At 43.5% G+C, this 25,494-nt stretch overlaps 1 protein-coding gene across 2 annotated transcripts in view; it reads right to left on the reverse strand.

Moving 5' to 3' along the window:
* Positions 1–5,032: 5,032 nt before the first annotated feature.
* Positions 5,033–25,494, reverse strand: part of SEMA5B (semaphorin 5B) — a 266,285-nt gene continuing 245,823 nt past the window's right edge. Inside the window, exons 23-24 of one of the 2 annotated variants that reach the window (XM_015635337.3) lie at positions 11,743–11,812; positions 11,188–11,277 (exon numbers count right to left, since the gene is read on the reverse strand). In XM_015635337.3, coding sequence (XP_015490823.1) covers positions 11,270–11,277; positions 11,743–11,812 — 78 coding nt within the window. In that variant the 3' untranslated portion in view covers positions 11,188–11,269. Of the gene's footprint in view, positions 11,278–11,742; positions 11,813–25,494 lie in introns of both variants that reach the window. The other variant, XM_015635333.3, reaches the window with a different exon arrangement.

The raw sequence follows: 25,494 nt of genomic DNA on the forward strand, positions 1-25,494 counted from the left end.
CACATCAGGGACTTGGGACCCAAGGCATTCACCTTTACCTGGCACATGCCACTGACGTGACTCTGCAGCCACCACCACGTGAACACAAATTTCCAGCCGGGGATAATTTATTTTTTTTTTTTTTTTTTTTGCCACAACTTGAATTTGAGCCGATAGAGGGGAAGGTCCAGAGTGTGCACCACGCCAGGGCTCCTCACACCAGCTGCCAGGAGCAGCACACTCTGCCAGTGCAGGCCAGCCACCCACTGAAGTCATTCTTGGCTGAGGGCTGCACAAACCACCGTAAATCTTCAGGAGTCAAATGAGCACGGGAGCAGAGCCCCAGAGCCCTGGGAGGCTTTGCAGGTCCCATGGCCACAGTGAGGTTTCTCTTTGGGACCTTGCATTGCTCCATTTCTTTGCTCTGTATCTGCAGGCAGGTCCCAGGGCTGCAGAAGCTCTGCCAGTGGCACCAGGATGGGCTGGAGCCCTCCGATCCCTCTGTCTGTCCATCTGCCTGCTCAGCCACAGACCGACAGCCACAGTAAGCCCCGGCTCAGGCTCTAACAGGAGCGGACACAAACTCACCATGGGCAGCACCACGGGCTGGGGCTCAGGAGAGCAGGGCTAAAGGAACTGCCCACAGCCCCCACCCTGCTCTGAACCTGGGGCTCCTCCCAGGGCTCCCCTAAACCTGCCTGCCACTGCAGAGCTGAGGGCTGGGATTGTGGCTGGAGCTGTACGGCTGAGTTTTGGTACTGGAAGAGCAAAGGGTAGGCAAGGAAAAGGTGGCTCTGAAGGGTTAGTGGTGAGTGGATGAGCAGCAGAACTAGATCAGCACAGCTCACACAGAAATGCCTTCACTGCCTCTGATGTGCAGGAAATAAAAATGTTTTGAGATTTTCAGCACAGGCCTGAGCCTATGACAAGCACTGCAGCTCATCCCACCTTGTACACTCAGCGTATTAGAGATGATTTATCTGGCTGGGGTGGGGCCTGGGGCTCTGGGCTGGCATGCAGAAGTGATGCTCAGAGGACAAGTTTGTACCTGTTCACTCCAGACCCTCCTTGGCTCCAGCAGCTCCTGGAATGGTGGGGCCTGCCAGGGACTGAGCTGCTCCCCAGGACAGGCAGCTCTGCCAGGCAGGGAGGTTCGTCTCCTCCAGCACCAAAGGAGTGGTGGATCAGCAGAAGACAGCAGTAATTGCCAGGAGGCTTTCAGGCAGAAAGCAAAGCTCTTGCTCGAGGACAGGCTGATGTAAGTCAGCATGTAAATTGGGGACAACATAAAAATAATTCCAGCCAAGCTCCTAGGAAGAAACCTATGAACAAAAAAATGTTGTTGCTAAGAAATGTGAAAACAGAAAACAATAATGTGGCTCCTGGCAGGGTAATGAAAGTGTTTCAACGTTGTGCCTGCTCTCTCGTACAGATCGCTTGCTCGTGACAGTAAATTAAGTACTGCCAAAATGGGTACAGTTTTCTCTGTGGCCATTGATGCTTCACATCATGGAAATATCAAATGTTTCTGATGGCTGTTCATTACCCTGTGCTTGAGAGGGGAGCAATCTTTTGCTGGCTCTATTATTTCCATGACAGCAGGGAAATGACTATGGGAGGTTTAAAAATGAAGGAATACAGCAAGGTTAGATGGATGGGCCCTCAGCAGCCTGTTGCTGTTCACTGTGGTCAATGCTAACCCTGAGTCTTGGAGACACCTCACTGTCTCCAGAGTGACGGAAAGCCAGGACTACTTTTTGCTTCCAGCTAATTGCCAGGTCACAAACGGTGAAGTTTGACCTTGAAAATCTCCAGAGCAGTTATTTTGAAGGGTGACAATGCTGCAGCACAGCTGCTCAGCCAGAACACTCTTCACAGATCCCCTACAGCCTCGAGGAGCTTTAAGTGGTTGCTGGATTCCAGATCTGCCTCAGCTGGTGTGAGGACCCAAAGAGCTGCACCTTCCATATTCTGTCAAGATCCACACCACAGAGCTGACAGATGGATGTGGCTGGTGTGCAGCACAACATTTCCTTGTCATCTTAGTAGTTTTAAATGGAAACCAGCTGACCTTACACACATTTGAGTTGCTGTGAGGTGTCAACATAAGGCCAGTCAGAAAAAAAAAAGGATGATAAAACTCTGGGTCACAAAATAAACCTGGTCTGTGATCACACTGGGGCAAGCAGGAAAAGGTGAGAGTCTGCCCAGCTGCCAAGAACCAGCTTTACATTTCTGTCACAACACCAAAATCACCTTCACCCAGTTCAGTCCTTACCCCAGAGGAGAACAGTTTGGAGATACCATCAGCAGATTGAAGGGTTGAAATCTCACCAAAGACGGGGGATGTGTGCATGTGGTTGGGTTTTTTCCTTTGGGCACAGCTGAACTCTGTCACCTTCTTGATTAATCTGAACTTCAGTTTTTTTTAAACAGAAAGCACAATGACAACTCTGACAGTATTTTTTTATGAATGAACAAAACAAACCATGTCAAAATGCATTTCAACTGTTAGTGAAACAGTTTGTAATGTGTCTTCAAAGCTTTTGGTAACTGAGTGTGTGGTCCCTCAGCTGTACCCTTGAGGGGGAAGCACACACGAGGTACCATGGGGAGCAGAGGTTTTGCAGTTGAGGTTTGACTCTCACACAAAGGAGGTGCTTGCTCTCTGCTGATCTCGTCAGGATGGCTGCACTGAGCTGATTTGGGCCAACACAGGGAATGTTGCTGAGCTTGGGGACTGTCCCCTTGCCTGGTCACAGCAGTGTGACCACATGGGCTCTCACAGAGGAGTGAAATGGTTGTGTGGGCAGAGGGAAATTCAGGAGTCAGAGCCAGGCCATGTAATCACGTTGTGATGGGGGACTGGGGGCACTGGTGGGGGTGCTGGGCACCAGTAGCAGTGCTGGGTGTGCCAGTAAGGGATTCATTTGAGGCTTTCTTTACTTCTGCAGCCTGACTTCTTTTCAAGCAGTGTGTCTGCACAATACTCTGCCTGGCCACTGCTCCTGGCAGCATATGAGGCTCATGTGTGAGAGTCTCAACAGCCTTGCTAAAATCAGGCTGCAGGATATTTCTTATTTCCATGCTATCTGCACGATGTGGTGCCCGTTCAGAGCAGGAAATTAACTTGCTCTGACATGACTTGCTCTGGCTAATGCTCGGGTGCCCAAACACATCTGCTCAGCTGCTCTGTGGTGGTTACAACTCGTTCATCCGAGTCCCTGCTCCAGCGTTTTCATGAGCACGGGTGTTACCTGGGCAGGGCTGTGGTGCCCTGCCCCCCTCACCTCCACAGCTCTGAGTGTTGGCAAGGGCCCCACCAACCATGGATATTTCCATCCCTTAATAGAGAAGAAAACACCAGCAAATGGGCTTCATATGGAGGGACAGGGCTGGGACAGGTTTGTCACTGCAGCATGTGGCCCCGCGTGGCCCCAAGAGCCCCCCTTGCAGGGAGCTGGGCAGAAACAGGAGACCAGACACGAGTCATGAGGAAACTTCTGCCTTTTCCTTTTCCTGCATTTTTTATACTACCAAAGGCAGGCTGGAGGGGTCTGTGGGGCTGCAGCTGTTGCTGTGGTAGCCCCAGAGAGCACCACAGCCTGGCCTGGGTCCCTGCTTTGCCCATGCTCCTGGGGGTGCTCCCACACCTCATGGGAACCCACAAAATAACAAAACTTTCTCTGTTTTCCACACAATTAAGAATTAAAGAGAGTAAAGGATGCAGTTGGGATACACAGTGAAGGTGAGAGAACAAGATTTACTGAGGCTACAAGTGAAACTGTTATGTTAGTGAATCAAATTAGCAACTAAAAAAAAAAAATGTGGCGGTAGACAGATTTGAGGGAAATTGGAAATTGGTTTCAACGTAATACTTTGCTCTAATTGTCAGAGGTGTCTTGATGCAAAACAAAACTGTTCAGAAATGACCTCCCTGTGTTATCGTGCAAACTAACAGGGGAAAAAAAATCCATCTTATTCACAGCAAGTTTGTTTTTACTGATCTTGTGCCTCTCAATTACTTTTTAATGGTCTGCATTGAAAAGAAATTCCTGTATGCACACTTGAGAATATGAAAACACCCAAATGATAGCTTATGATTTAGTAGGATTAAAGTATTATGTATGCAGGTGTAGCACGTTTCAGGTTATTAGCAACCCAATCTATTTTTTATGACATTATGGTGTAATTTTCTGTATGGAACTTCAATATAAGTCTTGAGCTGTATCGGAACATAAACTAAAATGTTCCTGACTCTGTCACTTTTCATGGTCTTTACTTTGATTAATAAATGCAACAAGAGCTATAACGTTCTTCAATACGAGGCTACGATCATCCTTCAATCAAAACGTGTCCCTCAGCCTTTTATAACTTTTTGCATCAAAATGTAGGGCTTGAGCAGCAGCAGCAGCAGCAGTGACAGGATTTCATTGCAGCTGAGCATATACAGCTGAAAGGCTCTGCAGAGAATGAATTTTTTTTTTTGCTGGCTTGGCACAGAGAGCAGTTGTGCCCTTGGGGGCTCAGTGTCACCTGCAGAGAGCTGAGGAGCAGAAGGGAGACACTTACTGCAGATCTGGAGAAGGGTTTGGCACCCTGAATTTCATATTCAATCTTACCTCAGTGGGCACCTCGCTCATAAATACCTTTTTTGAAAGGCACCCCATGTTTGGTGTGGAGCTTGTGATGGGGGAAAGGGAGCCTTACATTCAGTAACACAATTTGGTGTCCATAGAGACTGCAACTCAGGGCAAGTATAACCCAGACCTGGGCCTAAGGATGTGGCCAAAGTGCACACACGGAGGAAGGGTGGCTGCTGCAATTCCCCATCCCCTCTCAGGCAGCTGAGTGGATTTTGCAAGGCCATTGCCTGCCAAGATCAGGAGGAAGCTTCTTGTCCCTGCTGGCCCATCCTGCCAGCGCTGTCAGGAGCCCCAGCCCTGCCGTGCGTTGGAGAAATAACTCACAGGCTTATCAGGTTGGTCTGTTTTATTTCTGAATTATTCTTTACATTGTACAATATATAAAAATACAGAATACCCAAAAAAAATTCACAGTGTCTAAAGGCAGTGATTATAGTCTAGGTCACCTTTATGCTAAAGTACCATCAAGTTCGATTGCATAGGAAAGGTGATGTGCCTTCACAACAGAGTCCAATAATACTCTCCAGGTTTTGTTGTTTTGGGGCAAGCATTCTGTGTTCACATAATTGTTTTCCATGTATCCAAGATCCAATATTGCATCTGTCACTCTCCCACCTCAACCACAAGCTAAATCCTACCATTTCCATCTCACATACCATGCCTCCTCCCAAAGCTTCCTCTGTGGGAATGCTCCTAATAAAGCACATGGCTTTTAGGTATGGGCAGGTCTGGATGCTGTCTAAGGAGTGGTGTGGAGAGAAAGCACACTGCTGTGCAGCTGGCTGGCTTTTACATTGTTTGACATTTTAGTACTAATAACATTTTTGCTCCAGTTATTAATGGCCCATCCATGCCGACCTCTGCTTGACTCCGTGGCCTGAGAATCAGCAGCATCCTGCTGGTGGAGGCAGGAGAACCAGAGTGCAGTGTTAATACTTTTCATGACCAGGTTTGTTTCAAACCAAATCGTGGCTGGGGCCTGCAGAAAGCCAAATGCTGCTCTTATAGAACTGAATCCTCTTGAATAGCAGGGGTGAGTTAGCAACTGAGGCTGGAGGCAGAATAGAAAAAGCAACAGGTTCAAGACCCAAACATACACTGAGCGCTTTTGAGCACTTACGTTTGTGGCTTTGTGGGTTGCTGGTTTTGCTCCTCCAGCCAGGATTAATGCAGACATTAATTTTTTCCTAAGGTTCTAAAGAAGGAATTTCCAGACAGAACAGCTGAGACTGGGTAAGTCCTACAAGGACCCAGCTCCAGAGGGGTTTCTGCCCAGTTTTGAAGGTTCTGGCAACCAGGCAAAACAAAGTTGGACAGAAAGCTCTCTCACCTACCCCCAAACTGCTCTTGAAGCTACCTGAAGCTTCCTTCTAAAAAGCTTAAGGGAAAGATTCATCAGTTGGGAATTTAGGCCTTGGCCATGAGGGTATTTAAGTGATTTGTTGAAGAATGAATCCTTCAGACCTGATTTTCTGGGTATTTCTCTGCCATGCCAGACAGCTCTGAGGGTGCTGTGCCCTGCTGTGTGTCAGGGCTGGCTCGTGGGGGTGGCAGGTGAGACGTGGGGGCAGAGCCTTGGCCACTGACACAGAAAGCTCCAGAGACACCCATGGCATCAGGTGTCTCCACGGCTTGGTGGAGTTTTTTTGACCCTTCTGAAAAACAAAAGCCATGGGTTCACAGGGCTTCTTTTCCTACATTTCAGATAAAACCTCCTGGCGTGACTGGAAGGCAAGGCTTGTAAAGCTGATCAATAACTCAGAAGGCAGTTACTGACTTCTTTAACACGGAAGATGACATTTTCCCTGTTCTAACAGATGATGTGTTTTGCTCTAATGGTACAAGACTTGTTACTCCTACTTGCTATTTTAATTTGCTTTGCACAATTACTCCCTATTTATAATTACAAAAACAATACAGTGATACACATGAGAAATTTAGGAGGCTTATTATGAAAATATAAACAGTATCAAGTATCTCTTTCTTAATAACTCTTAACCAGAATGATTTAGGGGAGAATCAGCATTTCCAACTAGAAAAATCAATTTATTTTTCAATTAAAAAATTATACTTTATTTATCTCAAAAGTGGATTTTTAAACCTAATGGAAAGGGTACTAAATTTTTATAGGGTTTTTTCTTCATTTTGTTCCTGTGGAATTTGAATACCAGCACTGCCTTACTTATTCTAAATTTCCTCTGCAGGCATTTTGCTAAATATATATATTGCGTGTGTATATATTATAAATATATACTGTATCTATCCACTGATAGATGTATACACTGTTACAAAAAGAAGAGTAAGTTGTTACAGAAACTTTAAATTTACATTTTTATATATATATTTATATTTTTTTATATATATATAACTCTCCCCCACTACATTTGGTACAAAGAATAAATCAATCTCAATGGACAGCAGTTTTCTCTCCAGGTGGGCTGAACAGCAGATCATCACTGGAGGCATCAAATTGTCTGCGTCAGACACGGGCTCCATTCCTGCTCTCTGTTGATTCCAAAGCAAACACTTCATTTTCTGAACATAAGGCAGTAGGAACAGTGGTGGTTAGACAATGTAAGTTATTCTCCTATAGTATCTGTACAGGTCATACATTTAAGAGCAGCCCTTGCTCATATGCTGAACATTCAAGTGCACCTTTAGAGCAACAGCACCTCTTATGTGAGGGTTTGATCCTCAAGTGGTTTGTCTGTCAGTGAGCTGTGAGTTACTGGCAACTGCTCAAGGAAAACCCGACAGCAATGGCACAACATCCCTGGATAACAGCACCAGGCACACCCCCTCGGCTGGGAGAAAAGCAGCCGCTTCCATGGAAAAAGAGAGAATGGCCTAATTACAGATGTTTCCACTACACACTTGGCTGTAAGATTTCCATCATATTTCATGTTCTGTACACCTGAATCCCATCCAAAGGGGTTGCAGAGACACAGTGTCTCCAGACCTACAGAGAAACCACTCAGGGTTCCTCTTCTCTTACTTAGAAGGGAAAAAAAAAATTATATATATATATATATATATAGCATAATGAACTTTGTGGAAAGCAACGCTCCCAAAGGAAATGCATTTCCACTCCAGTTTAAGATGGTGCTAGGAATAGAAAATTTTAGCAAGTTAAACTTCCAGCTGTAGGAGCAACTCAAACTTCTACAGATATTACAGACCTAATGCTCAAGGTGCCAAATTACCTGGACTACAAGAATATCCCTGCACATGGTGTCCTTAACCTGCCACATATTGGAGAGCTGAAAAAAAAATGCAACTCTCACACTGCATTAACATCGTCCTTAAAGAACTGCACTCTCCTGCAAACATTAATTGAGTAATACAGTGTTCTGATTTCTTTTTTCACTCTCTCCTGGATTCTGCTTTCTGCTCAAATGGAGACTACAGCCCCTTGCTGTGATTGCCAATTATATGGAAAAGGGCTGAATCCATTTGGATGGCTGATAAGGAGGAATGTCTTGATGAAACTATAACCACATGCACCACCCTTAAAGCATCTGCCCTCCAATAGCCTACAAAATATCCACCTCCTGAGCACAATGGCAGTAATCACCCATCTTGGTGACTTGAACATTTAAATAATTTCATATGGTACTCTGGGAAAAAAAAATCAGTTTGCATCATGTTATTCTGTGAAGTGAAAAATGGAAAAAATTTAAAAGGGGAGAGGGGAAAAGAAAAAGGAAAAATAGAAAATTGAGATAATTGCAAGGTTTGACTTGCTTGTCTCCCCTCAAACTCCAGCTGCAATCTTGCCACGTGCATGGTAATTGCAGTGTGTTAATACAGGGAATCTTCAGATGGGGAAGCTCAGAGATGGCTTTGATTTTATAATGGCTGGAATGATCTTGGGAGACAGTGTTTTCTCCTGAATCACATAAATTAAAGCTGGGAAATCCCATCCTGATAGTCTAATGCAATAATTTCCAACCCTTGGGCTACATACTTGTTAGAACTACTTTAAGTCAGATTTTAAATATTGCTGAGGGGCATGTGGAAATTCAGTAAGACAGGGTGAACTCGTTATGGCACGAGGCACAAAGTCATCACTCCTCAAATGGGATTTAGTGGCCTGGGAAGAGCCTCCCTGAAGGTTACCTGCCACCAGTGCTATCCTGCTTCCCTGGTGATCCTGCTCTGCTCCAGCTGCTCTTGCCTGGCTGTGCTCTTGGGGGTTCAGGGCTGCTGAACTACTCTGCCAACTTGGAGAGTTGTAGCAGGTGCTTCAGAAAGTCTTCTAGGTCTGCATCAGCTCCTGAATCTGCTGCTTAAAATCGATTTAAGGGCATCTCTCTCTCTCCCTCTGCCCCATCTATTTCACCTGGTGAGATCAGAGCAGAAACAGGACGAGCTGCTAAAAAAGAAAAGCAGCTGCTGAAAATGATGGGCACTGCTGAACCTAAGGTGTCCTCATGGCAGTGCTAATAACCCCACTTTATTACAAATATCCCTACAGCTTTCAATCACTGCAAACTGAAGTCAAACAAAGTAATTTTAAAATGGGAGGCTATTTTATACTTGCCCTCTGGTCAAACCACCATAACACACAGGCTTGCAGAGTCACATTGGCTCTTCCTTGCAGGAAAAGCAATATACTTGTCACAAGCAACACAGGCTTTCTTCATTTCCTACCAGCTGCCTACGTGAAAGAGCTGAGTACACAGCCCAAGCTGGGCTTCCAAACAAGCAACTGCAAAGGAACAGCACTGAGAAACAACCGGCTCACAGCGAAATCTGAAACCAAGCGGGGACAGACAGGACTGCTGGGAACAGACCGAGCCGGGGGCCAGGCACTGGCACTGCTCGGGGAAGGTGCAGACAACAAAGCCAAGCTCAGGACCACGTGGAGCTCATGCGTATTTCAGGGTGTACTTTTATCTCATGCTCAGTACTGCGACATTCTAAAATACTTAGCATCAGGAGTTCATCATAAATATTTAGAAACACTGAATGATAACAGCAGTGAACTTGTTCACGTTGCTAACACACTGGATGTAGTTGTACATTAAGCACCAGCAATAAGTTTCCTTTTTGCCAAACAATTATGTCAGACAAACATCTGGTTGTAGACAACATGGCTTCTGCATCAGACTAATACAGTTCTTATAGACACAGTCACACACATACACAAAATTACATTTCAAGGCTGGATATACTGTTTAATAATGCCACCGCTCCAATTTACTTCAATAGCTGCAGCAGCATTTGTTTGTTGGGTTGTTTTTTTTCTCAGAAAAATTAAAGAAATATTGGCAAACAATGCACATTACTCAGCTGTGTTACTATTTCATAGAGTACTGACTGGAAGACGCTATAAGAACGTGCAGCAGACTTTCTGGGTCATGTCAGACTATGGAAACATTCCTTTAAAAAATATCTTCCCCCTGCAAAGTCAGAATCACTCCTTTTTTGAAAGTATATGAACTAAAACCTGATAATAAAACAAGAGGAAATATTAGCCCAAAGCATGGTGATTTCCCACAAGAAGAGCATGGCCTCTAAAATTGCCTCTCCTGGCACACACCATCAGGATCAAAGCTAGAACAAAAAGAGTTAACACTGTCTCGGGAAAAAAAGAGAAAGGAAGAAAGAAAAAAAGCCCATGGCTCTTGTGCGGCAATCATCACATCTCTTTTTCCAGTGATATAAACATCTTTGTTTGTTAGGCACTCCAAGTTCATGTCTCCAATGTTATTCCAACATTTACTTTTCTCAGTGTCTCACTGCCTGTATAATTTTCTTTTAATTAAGACTGGAAACATTCTGGAAAGCTTCTTTGGGTAATGCACTTCATTTGTGTGTTATTTCTCATCAGCTGAACTGCTTATTACCAAAGAAGGCTGCAGAGAGTATTTCCTGTAATATGAAAAGATTCTGTCAAAGATACAGGGAACACTGCCCTAGAAAGTTACTACTTTTTTTTTGTCTCAGAAACATAAAAAAATCAAAAATTAAAATAAAAAAAGGAAAAAGAAAATGTTCTTCAAGTTGTTGGTATGATGGAGTCCTGTTTGGCCTGTCCCATGAGCTGTGTGTCATCCAGCGCACCACTGTTGTCCTGGCTCAGGAAGGCTGCATCCAGGCCTGCTCCAGGAGGCCACCCCTTGCCGTGCTTGGAGTGCTCCCATGTGCTGTGTGTGGCTGCTCAATGGCCACCAAGCCCAGCACACAGCCCCTTCCTGGACAGCCTCAGCCTTGGACAGCACGCTGACCTTCCAGCCATAAACAGTTGCAGTAGAAGAGCCATCTCCAGACATATATCCACAAAAGCTCTGCAGAACAGTCCATTTGAATTTTTGTCTTTGTAAGGAGATGTGCTGTTTACAAGAAACACAATTAACAAAAGGAAAAAAAAAAGACCCTACTGTACAATATTTACATCTAGAAGCTGGGCCAGTATTTGGTCCATAAAATCAATTAAAAAAAAAAAAAAATCATATAGGAAGTTATCCAGTCCCATGGTGTCTGTCCATCATCAGCTGTTGGTAAAGGTCCTTCCAGGGGAGGCCTCAGGCCTGTAATCATATTTATTCAGTGTACTGGGATAATAGGTTGTTGTGTACACATTGGTTTGCTGCAGTGGGTAGAAGTTGGTCCTGTCGTCCGGTATCAAGTTGTTCTTGTTAAGTGTCTGTAAAAGAGAAGAGGAGATGACAGGCATGGCCACAGTGCCACACAATTGCTCTTTTCTACCTGCAGACACCTCCCTCTCACCTGCCTTCTTCAGCACGGACTCTGCTGCGGCCGCCACCACCTTCCCTCCGGCTGGGAGAGCAAGCTGGCACCTCGCGCTCGCTACGGGGCTGGGCTCGGGGACCACAGCTCCTGCCAGGTCTCCCTCAGCGGCCCTGCGCTCAGCTGCTGCTGGGGATGGACCCAGAGCCTTCTCCAGGGACACGCAGTCTCCTGGTGGATGGCGGGTTGTCTGAACACCATTGTCACACAAAGCCATGCTGGGCCTACACAAAGGTTGGCAATTAATGGCAGAGCTCAGTTCTAACCTCGTCCAAAATGCTCTGGTACAGCCTGTGCCTCCCTCTCAAACCAGGTGCCAAATGGCAGCTTTTCCTCCTTGGAAGAGCAGGTGTGCATTTACCTGATCTCCATCTCCATTGGTAGATATCCAGGTTTGGACCCCCCGATATTAAGTGTGTCACTTCTGTAAGCTACAGTATAAGTAACAAATCATGGTCACTTTTGGAAAATCTAAAATTACTTAAAAAAATTTAACAACCACGTAACAATTGTTGGAAACAATAACATAAAAAATGAGAACGACAAATGCCCGTTTCACCAGAAAAATTCAGAAATGTCTTTTTTCTCCCTCCCCTCTTCCCACCAACAAAGAGATATCCCCGTCTCCCCAGATTTTGCCCATTGCTATGGCAGCTGTTACCTGTGTACAAGGATAAAATCACACTTTGTGTGTATGTGTGCAATAATTCCATGGAACTTTCTCCTACCTCACAGTCATCTGATTTCTGTGAAATTCATCTGAGGTACTTTTATCAGTTTTTTTACCTAACCCCCAGCTTAAATTTTTCATGCCTATCTCTGCCTATGTCAGTCCAAAGTGCACCTTTAATGGCTGTTGTGCAGGGAGCTCACTCCTTTGACGTGGGAGTCAACACTAGGCGTGCTGCTACAGCATCCTTATCTTCAGGGAACATTTAATTAACAGCACATTTAAAGAGAGGATGAGCATCTCTCCTGTCAGGAGCAGAGATGGAGAGGTCTAATGAGCCAGCTAGTTCTGGGCCCTAATGGTTGTTCTGGCATGATCTGATGCTTCTTTAGTGATGAACCACTTCACCTCAGTTCCCCCTTGAGACAAACACCTCATGCCTGACCCAGCTCAGGGCAAGGTGAGAGCTAATTAACTAATGCTCAAGTCCAGAGCTACCCAACTCCTTCAGCTTTACTCATCCCATTGAACTTCAGGCAAAGTGGCTCCGCCAGCAAGGTGAGAAATCTCTGTTCTGCCTGAGGGCAGGTGCAGATGGAAATTCCTGGGGAAGGTTCTGTCCCCTCCAGCCCCAGCAGCAGCGGGGTGACCTGGCAGCAGTGGGCTCTCTACAGATGGAGAGCAGGGTCTCACCCTGTGCTTGTGCCCACTGCACAGTCAGGGTTTATCCACATCCCAGCTGTGACCGCTGAAAGGATCAGCTACCCTGGGCTCAAAGACAAGACCACAGGCAGTACATTTATCTCCCTATTTCTTTGTAATCAAATCATTTTATGGCATGGGGAGGGGGAGAGGAGGAGGAAGAAAAGAAAATGTTTTATTCTAATCAGCAGACTGACAGCTACAGCTACCCTGGGAGCTTACAACTCCCAATTTCATACAAGATGTTAGGAGGAAAAGCTTTCCTGTGACAAAGCTACCCTAGCAAAGAAATTTCACAATTGCTGAACCACCAAATAAGTTTTTTAGAAATGAACACTGCCTAAAACATCTCACATATGAAAACTGGAGAAGACCCAGCTCCCCCCGGGTCTGACTGCGATCTTCCCCTGCCTGGAGTCCCTAAATTGATCCCACAGCACAACACTTGTAGGAACCAAGGAGAGAATTTGTATAGGCATGCTCTAAGTGACAAATATTTTCAAGAAATGAGAATTTGTGCCCTTCAATATCAAAGTAAAAAAGGAAATGTCATGCTCTGCTCCCAGTCACCCAAAGAAATATTAAAGTAGTGTGGCCAAGAGTCTGCTGCTTTGTGCTGGAGGCTAGGAAACAAGGAAGCCAGCCTCAGTCCTCCAGTGCTTGCTATGCTTCCTTGGGAAATCCAATTAACTGCTCTGCGCTTCCGTGTCTTCTGACCCAGCTTGAGAAAAACAAAGTTTGAGATTCCCTGAAAAAAGGCACTTTACTAAATACTATCACCGAGTGTTTGGGGGATTTGCTCTCTGGTGAGCCCCACAGGTGTTCACACTGGCTGTACATGATGGCTGCTGTTTCCTACTGATGCTCCTAGTCCAGGATACCCATTACCAGCACTGCAACTCCATGGCCACAGCAGGAAGGAAGATGAAGAGGCTGAGTGCCGCTGCCACAGGTCCAATCTCATTGTTGGTGAATTGTATGTCCATGCCAAGCACAACAGAATCCTGAGCATTTCAATATTTATGGGATTATATGAACAATCTGATCACTCATGTAAGTGTGTTTGCAGTTAGAAGTGGGGGTGTCTGAGGGGAAGGGTCACAGTTCCCTCCCTTGTGTGGGCTCTGCCCCCGAGCTCACACAAGAGGCAGAATACTCACACGCACTCACAGGCTGCTTCCCCCAGTTACAGCCGAGTGCTGGGCATGTTAAACATGACTCTATCGTACCATATGCATACATTTAACTTTGTTCAATTTTCTCCATTGATATTTTTAGCCTAAGTCATCATTCAGATTTTCCATTTGTTCCTTTTTCTCCAGGAAGGCCTTGCCACTGCTTCCCCAAATTCTGCCTCTGCTCCAAATCTTTAAGTCATTATCCACTGACCTACTTGCTTACATTCTCCCAGATGTATCAAAACATCTTTACACGTAACAGTATGGGACTTCCAGTACTACTCCCAACCCTCGTTCTACAGCTGCAAGTATAAGCTGTGTAAACATTTCTTACACACATAAACAGATCAAATGTTTCAATTTACAGTCATGAAAATTTCAAAACTTGATTTAAAAAGTAGAGGAACATCTTCCCATTCCAAATTAAAAGGAATTCCATGTATTTTTAAGAACCTAAAGTGAAAATGATACTTAGCATCTGATACTCATACAACCAGTACTAAAATTAGGACCATAATGTAGTTCCCACAGGGTAACATATGATGGCAAGATTTCCTTAATCTGCTCATGTAGAAAGCACTCAGCTTTTCAGAGCTCAGCATTCTCTCTAAGCTCCAGATATTCCTTTCTATTTTGGGGGTTGTGAAGGAAGAGTCAGCAAGTTTCCCAGGAGTTTTGTAGGTTAATCTTCACTAGCTATGCAGCACCACAGTCCCAGTGAAGTCAGTGGGCAAGGACAATTTCCCCCAACTTCACAGTCTCTTCACTATTTCTCTATGAGCAGGTGTAATTTCAATTCTTCTATCTCCCACCCATGACACTTTCCTCTTTAAAGAGGTAAAAAAGAAAAAATGTTGGGTGACCTTCCCTGGGCACTTTCAAAGCATTTTTTTTTGGTGTTTACAGTTACCACCACTTCAACCTCTGAAGAAGCTGAGCAATGCAGTTCACCTTTCCATGGCTCATCAGAGATGTGCTGCTTGTGCCAGGGCTGCACAGGTTTAACTTTCCACCTTGGAAGTTTGTAATGTTGAACGTCCCAGTGTACTACAGAGAAAAACTTCCCCTTTCCTTTACCACAGGATGAGTGCAGGCATGAAGGAACCAGGGGTAACAACTCCAACCACTGCTAACCCTGGTCATCCACTGGGAACACAGGAGGAGGTCTAAATTCAGGTCCAGGGAGCAGACAGCAACTTTGTAGCCAACCCATTCCTCTTTGTAACTCCAAATGAAGCCCATGTGCATCCCTCATCCTTCCGCTGCAGAAATCAAGGACAACACTCCTGCTGAACTCAGTGACACAATTTTCCCTAAAAGAACTGAGACAGCCTTTCCAGCTCTCCTTGTAATAGCATCCAACAGACCTCCTGTAGCACCAGTGGGATGGCCTTTACGCCCCCTCATTCCCCAGGAAAACAGAGGGATAAGGGAATTGTGTAATGATGTAATGAAACCAAGATCCAACATTTAGGTTCTTTTGTGCTCCTTTTAAGCCATTTGCTTCTTGCAGTGAAATCAGATTGAGCAAAATGCCTTTTTGATGCAGATCAGCTGTTTCATGGAGCTAGCCATGCCTTCTTGTTAAAGGATGTTACTTTTTGCATTGTAGGAACATTAGCCAAATGACTCAGTTGTGGAAATAATATTAATATTATGAAACATTTCCCAAAGCTTGTACATCTCTGGAAGTACCAGGGCAGAGATTTTGGAATTATAATTAACCAGTAAATTTGGGAATAATTAACATAATAATTACATTTTAACAAAATAAACTGTACAACTAAAATAACCTCTTTTGGCAATAACTGACACCAAGAAAATACATGACGTCTGGCCCACCCACATACTCCCTTTCTTCTGATCAACTGGATGCCACAACACTGCTGTGCCTCTTGAGCTAAGAATTACAAATAACCCTGGAAAGATGGATAGTTGCCAGAAAGACCTTATGAGACCCACGTATTTACTCCAAGCTAGGAGTGATTTTTAAGACTCAAATGATTCCTCTTCCTGATTTTTCTTTAAAATTTGCTTAGTATCTTACGCCAAGCAAACTATCTCACCTGATGCTTTTATAAAAACCTCTTAAGCTCTGCCTACAAGAAGCAAAGGAAGCAGTGGCCAGGGTTTATGTACTGAGTTTTTTCCTGATGAATTCAATAAGGCTGTTTGCAGGATTTACAGTGAAGTGTAGATGTACAGATGAGGAACCTATTTTCTATATAAGAAGGTTATTCATCTCAAAAAGAGATACAAAAAAATCCCACTGGGACACTAAACTTATGATTGCATGTTCTTTTTGGATGGAAGCTTACCATATTTTTAGACTGGAGATTCTTTGTTCACTGCTATTGGTAAATAAATTAAACAACCCCCAAATGACGGCAGCATCTGTAGATGTGCTCAGGTTGACAATAGAACTAACATCCAATTATCAGAAAATGAATAGCTGAAGTTATCTATAGCTGTTTGAAAATAGCTATTTTATCCTTGCACTTAGGAGGGAGTGAAGTTATATTACTGCCATTGTAAAGTTATAAAACCCTTCAGAGCTGGCAACATAAAGGACCATTGTCAGAAGGATGCTTTGGCACATCTCTGACTTCAAGCACATGAGTAGGATGGCAAAACAAACTGCATGCGGCAGTGAGGCAAACTGAAGTATTTTTCTCAACTGGAAGCTGAAGTTTGAGGAGGTCATGGAAATCTGCCCACTGGCAAGTGCAGGTGTCTAGCCTAAAGCTTGCAATTTAGCCCTGGCTTGCCTATGATTTGGTGGAGGCAACATTCATGATGTGGTGTCCAGACACAAAAGAGGAATTCAAGGCTGCCCCAACTGCTTCCCAATATAGCTGGTGCACAGGATATAGCAGACATGATCTCAGCTGTGTGGGAAGGTGCAAACTGTCTCCTCACTGCACTCCTGTGCCTTGGTGAATGCCCTTCCTGGATGCTCCACGCACACTAGAGTGTTACTAGAGAGGATCAGCACCTCAGCAACAACACCCAATCCCTGCACATGCTCCAGTACTCAAATTCACCAGAGGTATAACCATGGCCCCCTGACATTAATAGTCACTCTGGCTGCAGATGATGGTTTGGAGCACTGGGCTCTGTTGTGCTTCAGCTGATGGTAACTAGTCTGGGGCTGGCTGGGGGGCAGCTCCCACTGCCTCGCTGCACTCATACTGGAGCAAGCAGCCTTAAAGTTTTGTTTGGCCTCAGAGCTGCTTCTTCTGGTGAATTACCAGCACAAGTCATGCAGCCTGGTGCCAGCCCACAGTGCTGCATTTAGATTGAGAATTGCAAAGGTGTAACTGCAGTGGTGAAAAAAGAAGTAGTAAAAATAAAAATAAAAGTAAAAACTGGGCCAAATTTGCCATCTGCTAACTCCATTCAGTCTCTTATAGTCTTACTGCTTTCCAAATTCTTCCACCCTCTAAATGGCTGCTTTTTTATTATTTTCCTCAGGATTGCTTTGTTTTCTCCCCATGTTGCTTTCACCTTGTTATTTCCTCTCTACATTTGTAACCTCCTCAGGTCATTTTCCATTAGTTTTATACCAGTGGCTGTTTTTTTGACACACCTCCCAGTTTAATATCTTCTGCTCATTTAATTAATACACTGACTGCACTCTTTCCAAGCTCGTTAATGAAGATATTAAATAAAGCCAAACCTTGCATTACTGCTTGCAGTGCCCCAAACAACTCCTCCCCATAGCCCTGTTTGTTCCCATCAACAATTGCCCGATGTTCACAGTCCATTAGCCAGGTTTCAATCTCTACAGCAGACTTCCTGTCCAAGCCAATTTCTATTTACACATCACAAGATTATTTAAGACACCAATACCACCCTCTTTTCTTTAGATGTATGGACGAGTGAAGCTACATTTTTAACTAGCTGAGACTCTGCAGCTCAAACTCAGCGCAAAAAATGATTATGTTTGATTTCTCCCTGCTCAGCATTAGGTCTTGGCTCAGCTGTCAGCTCAGCTGAACCACCTTTCATTTCATCAGGGTATGTGATATGTTGCCTCTCAAATATTAATTCAGATCTTCCTGCATATTAATACTGACACAGATTTGTTTCAATGACTTTCCATTGCTGTAACTGAAAGCACAGCAGAGTCATTTGTTTCTCCTGGTTTCACTCTCTAGTGTGGCCCTGACTGCCAAATTTTACAGTCAGAATGGGATTTAACACCCCATTGATGTGCTTGGTTGAATGGGGAAGGTCCAGGCGTTCTCTAGCGACTGTGGGCCTGTATGCTCACAGATGTTTTGTCTTATCCCCAAATCCAACTGACATTTCCCACACAGACTTACTGGAGCTACTTGTGTGACTTTAGTGCATTGGACTTCTGTAACTTAACAGTGACTCAATTAGCTGGGCAGAAATTGGCCTGCTTTCTCACTAACACTTTTGTATTACCTTTGCTATTCATGGCACTGGGGGTTTGCCTAGGGTCCATGATATTTATAAAGGTAATTGGAATTGTTCATTAGCTGGTTCTCAGAGACTCTGGGATATAGTCCATCTAGATTCCTTCATCCACAGTTACACTTCTTTCCTTTATTCACATGCTTTGTGCCAAATCTCAGGACATTAGAGCTGATTTAATGAGGATTCTCCCAGCTGTATGGGAGTGCAGGCAGAGTTACTCCTGCCTTCCCTAGGCCAGGCTTCTCATGTATACATAAATGATGCACCAGGGAAAGTGGCTGTGGTTGTAGTGTTGCCTCAGCCTGTGTAGCCCATGCTGTGGCAGCAGCCAGTGCATCCTGAGCAGTCCTGAGCTCTCAATGACTCTTCAGGACTGGACGATCATGGTCCAGAAAAAAAAACCTCAGGAGTTTCATCTGTCCTCACTCAGAGCTGCCAAACACTCTGGAAACTGAGCTCTAGTCCTGAATACTGACATAGCTACCTTTATTTTTTATGCATATATCTCAATTTCTTTATAACTCTACTTAAGAATCCATTAAGTGCAAGTGGAATTGTTCAAGAAGAATAGCAAGGCAGCTCATCTCCAAGTGTAGCACAAAGGTTTCCTGTATTTATTGTTTGTCTAATAACCCTCTCCATTTACTCTATCTCCCTGCCTCTTCCATGGCTCCCTTTAAAGTCTTCTGCAAACACATAACTAATTCCTCCTGGACATCTTGGTGGCACTAGGGATTTTCTGGTTCAGCTAATATACATAACACTTCTAGCCAGAGCTTCAAGGCGACAAAGGGGAGAGAATCACCCCAAGCACCTGGACCAAGGGAGAACCATTAACTTCTAGCAAATGAGGAAAGGGTATATTTGAAATATTCCTCCTCTGACCAGTAGAGGGAAGTCATGTAAGTAAGCAGCAGCAAGTCCAGTGAAATTTTGTTATGCCCATTCCTGTAGTTCTTCAATTAATTATTCTTCCAGCACAGCTAGGTGGGTGCAGGCATGTACATGTCAACCTCAGAGAAATTAGGAAAGGGGAAAATTGCAAGAAAAAAGTATCAGTCATTAGATCACTTAGTGTAGCTGGAAAAATCAGATAAGCTTGAGAACACATCTGTCTGTCTTCAGTTCTGAAACAGCAGCTCACATGTTCAAAAACGTGCCAGATTTTCCAGCTACACTCATTGATCTAATTAACAACAAACCAAAACTTGTCGGCCTACAAACAGATTATCACAGCTGCAGTAATACAACTGCAAAGAAAGGCTCATGTGAGCATCCATGATGATCTAGCCTGTGAGAAGGCAGAGCATGGACCATATCCCTAACCTGGCTGTGGAGGAGGTGTGCCTGAGGTTATAAAGAGGGAGCAGAGAAGGCTGAGTCGATAAAGAGAAAAACACAACAGGATTACTATGAAGCATCTACCTACAGTGTCAAAACTTGGAACGTGCTTAAAAACATAAAGTTATCCCAAAAGTCAGACTCTTAAAAATGGTGGGTAAAAGGGAACAATGAGGATTCCCACCCTATAGGGAGCAACAACAGCCCTGTGAAGCAGCAAGGGTTTGCATGAAAAGCAGATGGAGGAGAGACTCAATTCCCATCGGGGGACTGCTGTGAGCAGCTGCTTAGTATCCCAGAGGGAGCAGGAGCAAGGTAACACTCAGATCTGAATTGGCAGTCTCCCCTGCTCTTAAATACTTTATCTATGCGAGTGCCTATCTGTGAGTCACACACAGCAACCCGCTGAGCCCCTGCTGCCACGGGGTGGGGACAGTGCCAGGAGGGGCACATCCCTCTCTGGGCACAATCATCCCAGGACAGCCACACCTCCAGGCATGCTTGACTGCTCAATTTGACTCGAGCCAGTGATATAAAGGGAGAAAAGACACTAACAGATTTTGACTGAGACACACCACTTAATCCTTTTTTCCTCATCAGTAAGCTCTCTTGCTTTCCCTTCATAGTAGGCATTATGCAAATCAAGAGTCCCCTGAAGTGATATTTGCAACTGCAGGATCACACAAGAAAGGGCACAATGCTTCTTTGCCAATTCAACCCCCTGCCCCTACTATTCTATTTCAAATAATACTATACTCATGGTAAGTACTAAAAATACGTACTCTACCATTCAAGCACTTAATGTTCTTAAATGCCACTTTGTTCAAGGGAAATAGCCTTTGTTAAACATGAAATTCACTGGGAACAGAACTTATATTTCAATCTGATTTACTATATATACATATACATATGACTTTCTTTTCCCCAGCTGATTGCATCAGCTAACACCATGCAGCTAAAGCAAATACTTTAGGGAGACTGTTGATAACTTCTTGATAACATTGGGTATCATCAACTACTGCTTTATATGTGAACTTTACAGCCACTTCCTTGGGCTTGAACGACACACAGTGAAAGGGTCACTGGGAAAAGAAAAAAGCTTATATCACAGTGCTATCAATATATGTGCTGTGATCACCAAAAATAAATGGGTTAGCCAATTTTAGTTGAAGCAGCAACACATCAAATTAAGTGGCAGGACACTGAAACACAAAGTTTTCCATGTAGAAGCAAACATCCTCAGAGACCAAGGCTGACTTTGACAAACATTTCTCTAGGGCATTTGACAGCAGTTTAAATAGCTTTAACTTAAAGCCCTGGCTGCCTCCTCTATAAAAAAAGGTATGATTTTCAGCAGCAATGAAAATGACCATCACCAAGAGAGAGACATTTAAAATCCATACAGAGATTCACTTTCCTATACCGCAAGCTCTATTTCTTTTTCACAGAATAAAATCACAGAATATTTTGAACTGGAAGGGACCCACAAGGATAATCCAGTCCATCTCTCAAGAGAATGGCCCATACAGAATAACCTTGGCATTATTAGCACCACGCTCAAACCAACTGAACTAATCTTTTTGCTATTTTTTGCAAGGTTGAAAGTGAGCACCCAGCTTGCTGTTTAATTCAGAAGGATTCATCTTGTAAAGACAGAATTGGTTTCTGTGTCTCAGCTCTCCATGTTAGTATTTTATTGCCATGAATTATTTGGGATTAGTAATGAAGTGTGGATCACAGGGCCTGGAGTCCTTCACAGGGGGTGTCTGCTCTGCACTCTGTCATTTGTTTCTCAACAGCATTGTTCTCACTTCATTAGAAAATATTCATTGCTGCTTCTAATTTATACAGAGTCCAAGTAATCTACTGATCATTCCCCCCATTTTCTGGTAACTGCATCTACATTTGTTGTATAATTTTAGGCAAGTGCAGGACTCACAGTTCTACTGAAGTTAATGTGTATTGTTCTAACGTCCTAGAAAATTCAGATATCAAGCGATACATCAAACACTTAGTTTCCCTATTTCATTGCCATATCCTGCAATCTCACTCAGTTATCACCTCATCTTTTCCCACAATAAATTTAATCCTTGACATAAATGACTGTTTTGTTTCAGTGTTTGGCCCTTAGTTCCTACAACAGTAGTGCTGATGCCAGAGAAGATGCAATGCTCAGGTGCTTCCTCAGCTTATTTGAGGCATCAGTACAGAGAGTTTTACTGCATGACTCATGACTAAAGCTGTGTTGAAGGAAGGAAGGACAGAGGGAGGTCTGTCCAGCACAATTGCAAAGAAAATCTGCAGAATCATCATCAAAACCATCCTGCAAACTTATATTTCTCACTGATCCCATCTGGCCTGATCCAAAGGCCATTGGATTTTGGATTTGGACCAATATGCAGATGCCTTTGTCCAAATCCCACGTAGAATAAAATGTTGGCTGTCTTTATTGGCAGAGGATTTAGCAATAGGAAGAAGTTCAGTCCAAACCCTTTCTCCATGTGTGGCTGTTCCAAGAGATCCTAATTCACAAGGGCTCAATCTTGACCCTACATCCTCCTGCTTCTACTGCAGGATCATCTGGCTTTCCATCAGCACAGCTCTGGTAACTCACACAAGGCACGGAGCAGCTGAAGCAAGATGTTAAAAAGAGGATCTCCTTGCTGCTTTGATAGTCAGTTATTATCTAATCGGCGTGGCAGTACTGGGAAGGTTGTAGGTGGTTCTGTAACCCGTCATGCCAAAACGTGAAGAGCAGATAATTTTTATTTCATTATGCTTTTGTTCTGCACAGTCTTCAATATTGTCAGAGTGTTGTTTGAACTTCAACCAATTAATGAAACATGAACTGCTTATTAGGTGACCCAAAAGGTCTCTCCCCTACGATCTGTGAATACCAAATCAAAATCAACGTGTTGCTGGTAAATGCATATGCATGAAATCTTTCAAGACATCATGGCTAAAATAGCTAATAATAAACCTCACATTGTTATTGAGAAAGCAGAACAGGAAGGGAAAAGGAGCCAACAAAAATAAAACATGCTTCTGCAAAACACTGCCTATGCAAGTTAGCATCAGCTACGTGATCAATAGGTCACCATTAGGTATGGTATTTACATCTGATCTGCATTACTGCACTGCTGTGCTGAAATGGCCAACAAGGCTCATATCAGCTAGCACTTCCTTCATTAAAATCTGCCTTCATTTAAAATTTACCTTGATTTATGAGTTTGCATTCAGTGCTGTACATTTGAATGTAACACTGCCAAACTTTCTACAGTGTTCACCTGCTGGTTGTAGAGCAGAGATATTTCAAGATGAAAACAAACTAAAGATGGTTGCAGAAGGCTTATTATTATCAAAGAATGGAAAATAATAGACTTGTGCATATGGCCAGCCTTCTGCTACCACCATGTCACTGTGTGTTATCATTTTCTGTTACTGAAAAGTAGTTTATACACCCTCTATTTCCTTAATCGTGGATTTATTAACCCTTTCACACAGATACACACTCACATACAAACATACAATTATTCTTTTGGTTTCATTAAAAATAGCTGAGGGTAGTTTTCTAGGTATCTGCTGAATAAAAACCTATTTTGGTTTAGAATCTGGAATACCAGGTGTTTCCACTTTCTTTCACACATACACATTTTCAGTTCAGTTAGGCCAATATCCAAGCTCAGTCCAACCCTCCTTTCAGGAAGGTGAATTTTAGCTTCTCCATCATTTCCATCACAGTGTGGCATCACAATAAAACCAGACATGCTCCTTGAAGGCATGAAAAACTCCCTCCTGACCATTAAAAAAATCTGTCAGTTATTCCTAAATATAAACCTGGCTAATAACAAGTTCCATAAGTAATTACACAGCACACAGCACACAGAGCCTTTCCTTTTACTTCATTAATGCTATATGCTTCAAGGAAACACTGAGGAGTGGCAGATTTGTAGTATGAAATGAGAAATTTTCAGCCAAGAGCTTAGGAAAGGAGCGGCAAGAGAGAAGGTGCGCAGAATGAAATACTCAACTGGAATGGAGCAAAGGAGGCTTCACTTGACAAATAGATTTTACCCTTTCTGTAAATCTCTTTGCCTCATTCACCACTCTGAAGTGTATGACTTTGAGTTCTTCTCAGCAAGTAGCCCCTTGCTCCTAAACATTTAGCTTTGGTGTGTCCAATGACTGCAGATTTATGCACTTGAACTCTTTCACTTCCTGACATTCTGTAAATAAGCCCCATCTGGTCTATCTCTCCTTGTGTCCAAGTCCCTTCTCCCCCCAGCGTAAGTCATACAGTCTCAGTTAGCTAATGCCTTCCTTTAAATAAACCAGACTTTTCAAAACTTGATCTAATGCCTAAGCTCTTTATGTCCCTCGAAAGAAGACTCTAACAGCTGCTCACTGTTACTATACACTAGATCAAGTATTCAGAGATGGATCTATCAAAGAGGTCAACTCCCTCCTGACACTACATTAACTAATCTGCTGCTATTTTAAACTTTGCTTAGCTTTGTTATTACTTCTACTTCACTGTACCACTTGACATAGACATAGTGCATTTCATAACCCATTTACCCAATTGATCAAGATTGTTCTATGAACAACCTCATCCTTCTAAATTTTAACCATTCTGCCTATTTTAGCATTATCTGATAACATGATAGCACAGTATAAATCATAAAGAAAATATTAAAATGAATCCAACCCTCTACCTACCTGCTTTTGGCCACAAAAATAAATTTATCTCTTTTCTTTATTGTTTGCTATATAAGAAACAAGGGAATACTCTTGTTCATTTCTTTATTCCTGCAAGTCTTTTTAATCTAGGTATTCCTATTGACTTTGCCACAGCAGCTCCCATAACTGAAAGGATAACTTGGAAGCTTGATGCTTCCAAGATCAAGTCCCTGTTCCTTACCTGTCTTAATAATTTATTACTGAACCTGTATATGCAGAGTGTGTAGAATAATACATCCCATGAAACTTTGTTAAAAGTCTCTGAAAATCCTGATATGTCTGCTGCGTCCCTCCTATTTAGATCAATATTTATTTAATTTAAAAGAGGAATCCAATTTGCTTGACATGATTTACTTTCCACAAATCTATGCTGACTTGCATTATGATGCTGAACTTTTATTAAACTGTATGCAACTGTAGCCTTAAGCTTGCTAGCAAATGTGTTTTTGAGACTGCATTTAGAGGCAGCAGGATCCTCTGAGAGGCTGCAATGCCCAACAAGGATTCCACCACTTTCTTATTACTGCACTGGTCAGTTATTTTCGAGCTCAAACTGTTTTCCATTAGAACAGCAAAACAACACTGATCCTTCTCAAATTATTTGATACAAGCTCTTATTTCTGATGTGCATTCACATTGCAAATCATAGCTATGTATCGGAGTCGTCCTGGGCCCAGCATTACGCAGTTCCTACATGGAAAGAGTCCTCAACATCCAAGGAGTTTAGGCTGTGGCAACGCTCCCACCACTGATCTTACTGTTGGGTCTCAGTGAGAAGCTGGGCCAGACCAGCAGAGGCAGATAAACAAAATGTCAACAGCACGTAGCTGTATGAAGGGACAAGCAGCTGCAGGGCTTCCTTCTGGCTTGTGTTCATGTCCCAAATAATGCTCCACACTGTTCAATTGACCCTAGGCAGGCTGTTCTCCTCTGGTGACATGAAGGCCCTCCACCCATACCACTGCTCTCTACTCTGATCCCACGCTTCACCAGGAGACTGATGCTGGAATCCAATGAAGTGCTGCTGTCCCAGGGT

The sequence above is a fragment of the Parus major genome, chromosome 7 (genome assembly GCF_001522545.3).
Source record: "Parus major isolate Abel chromosome 7, Parus_major1.1, whole genome shotgun sequence".
NCBI classification, from domain to species: Eukaryota; Metazoa; Chordata; class Aves; order Passeriformes; family Paridae; genus Parus; species Parus major.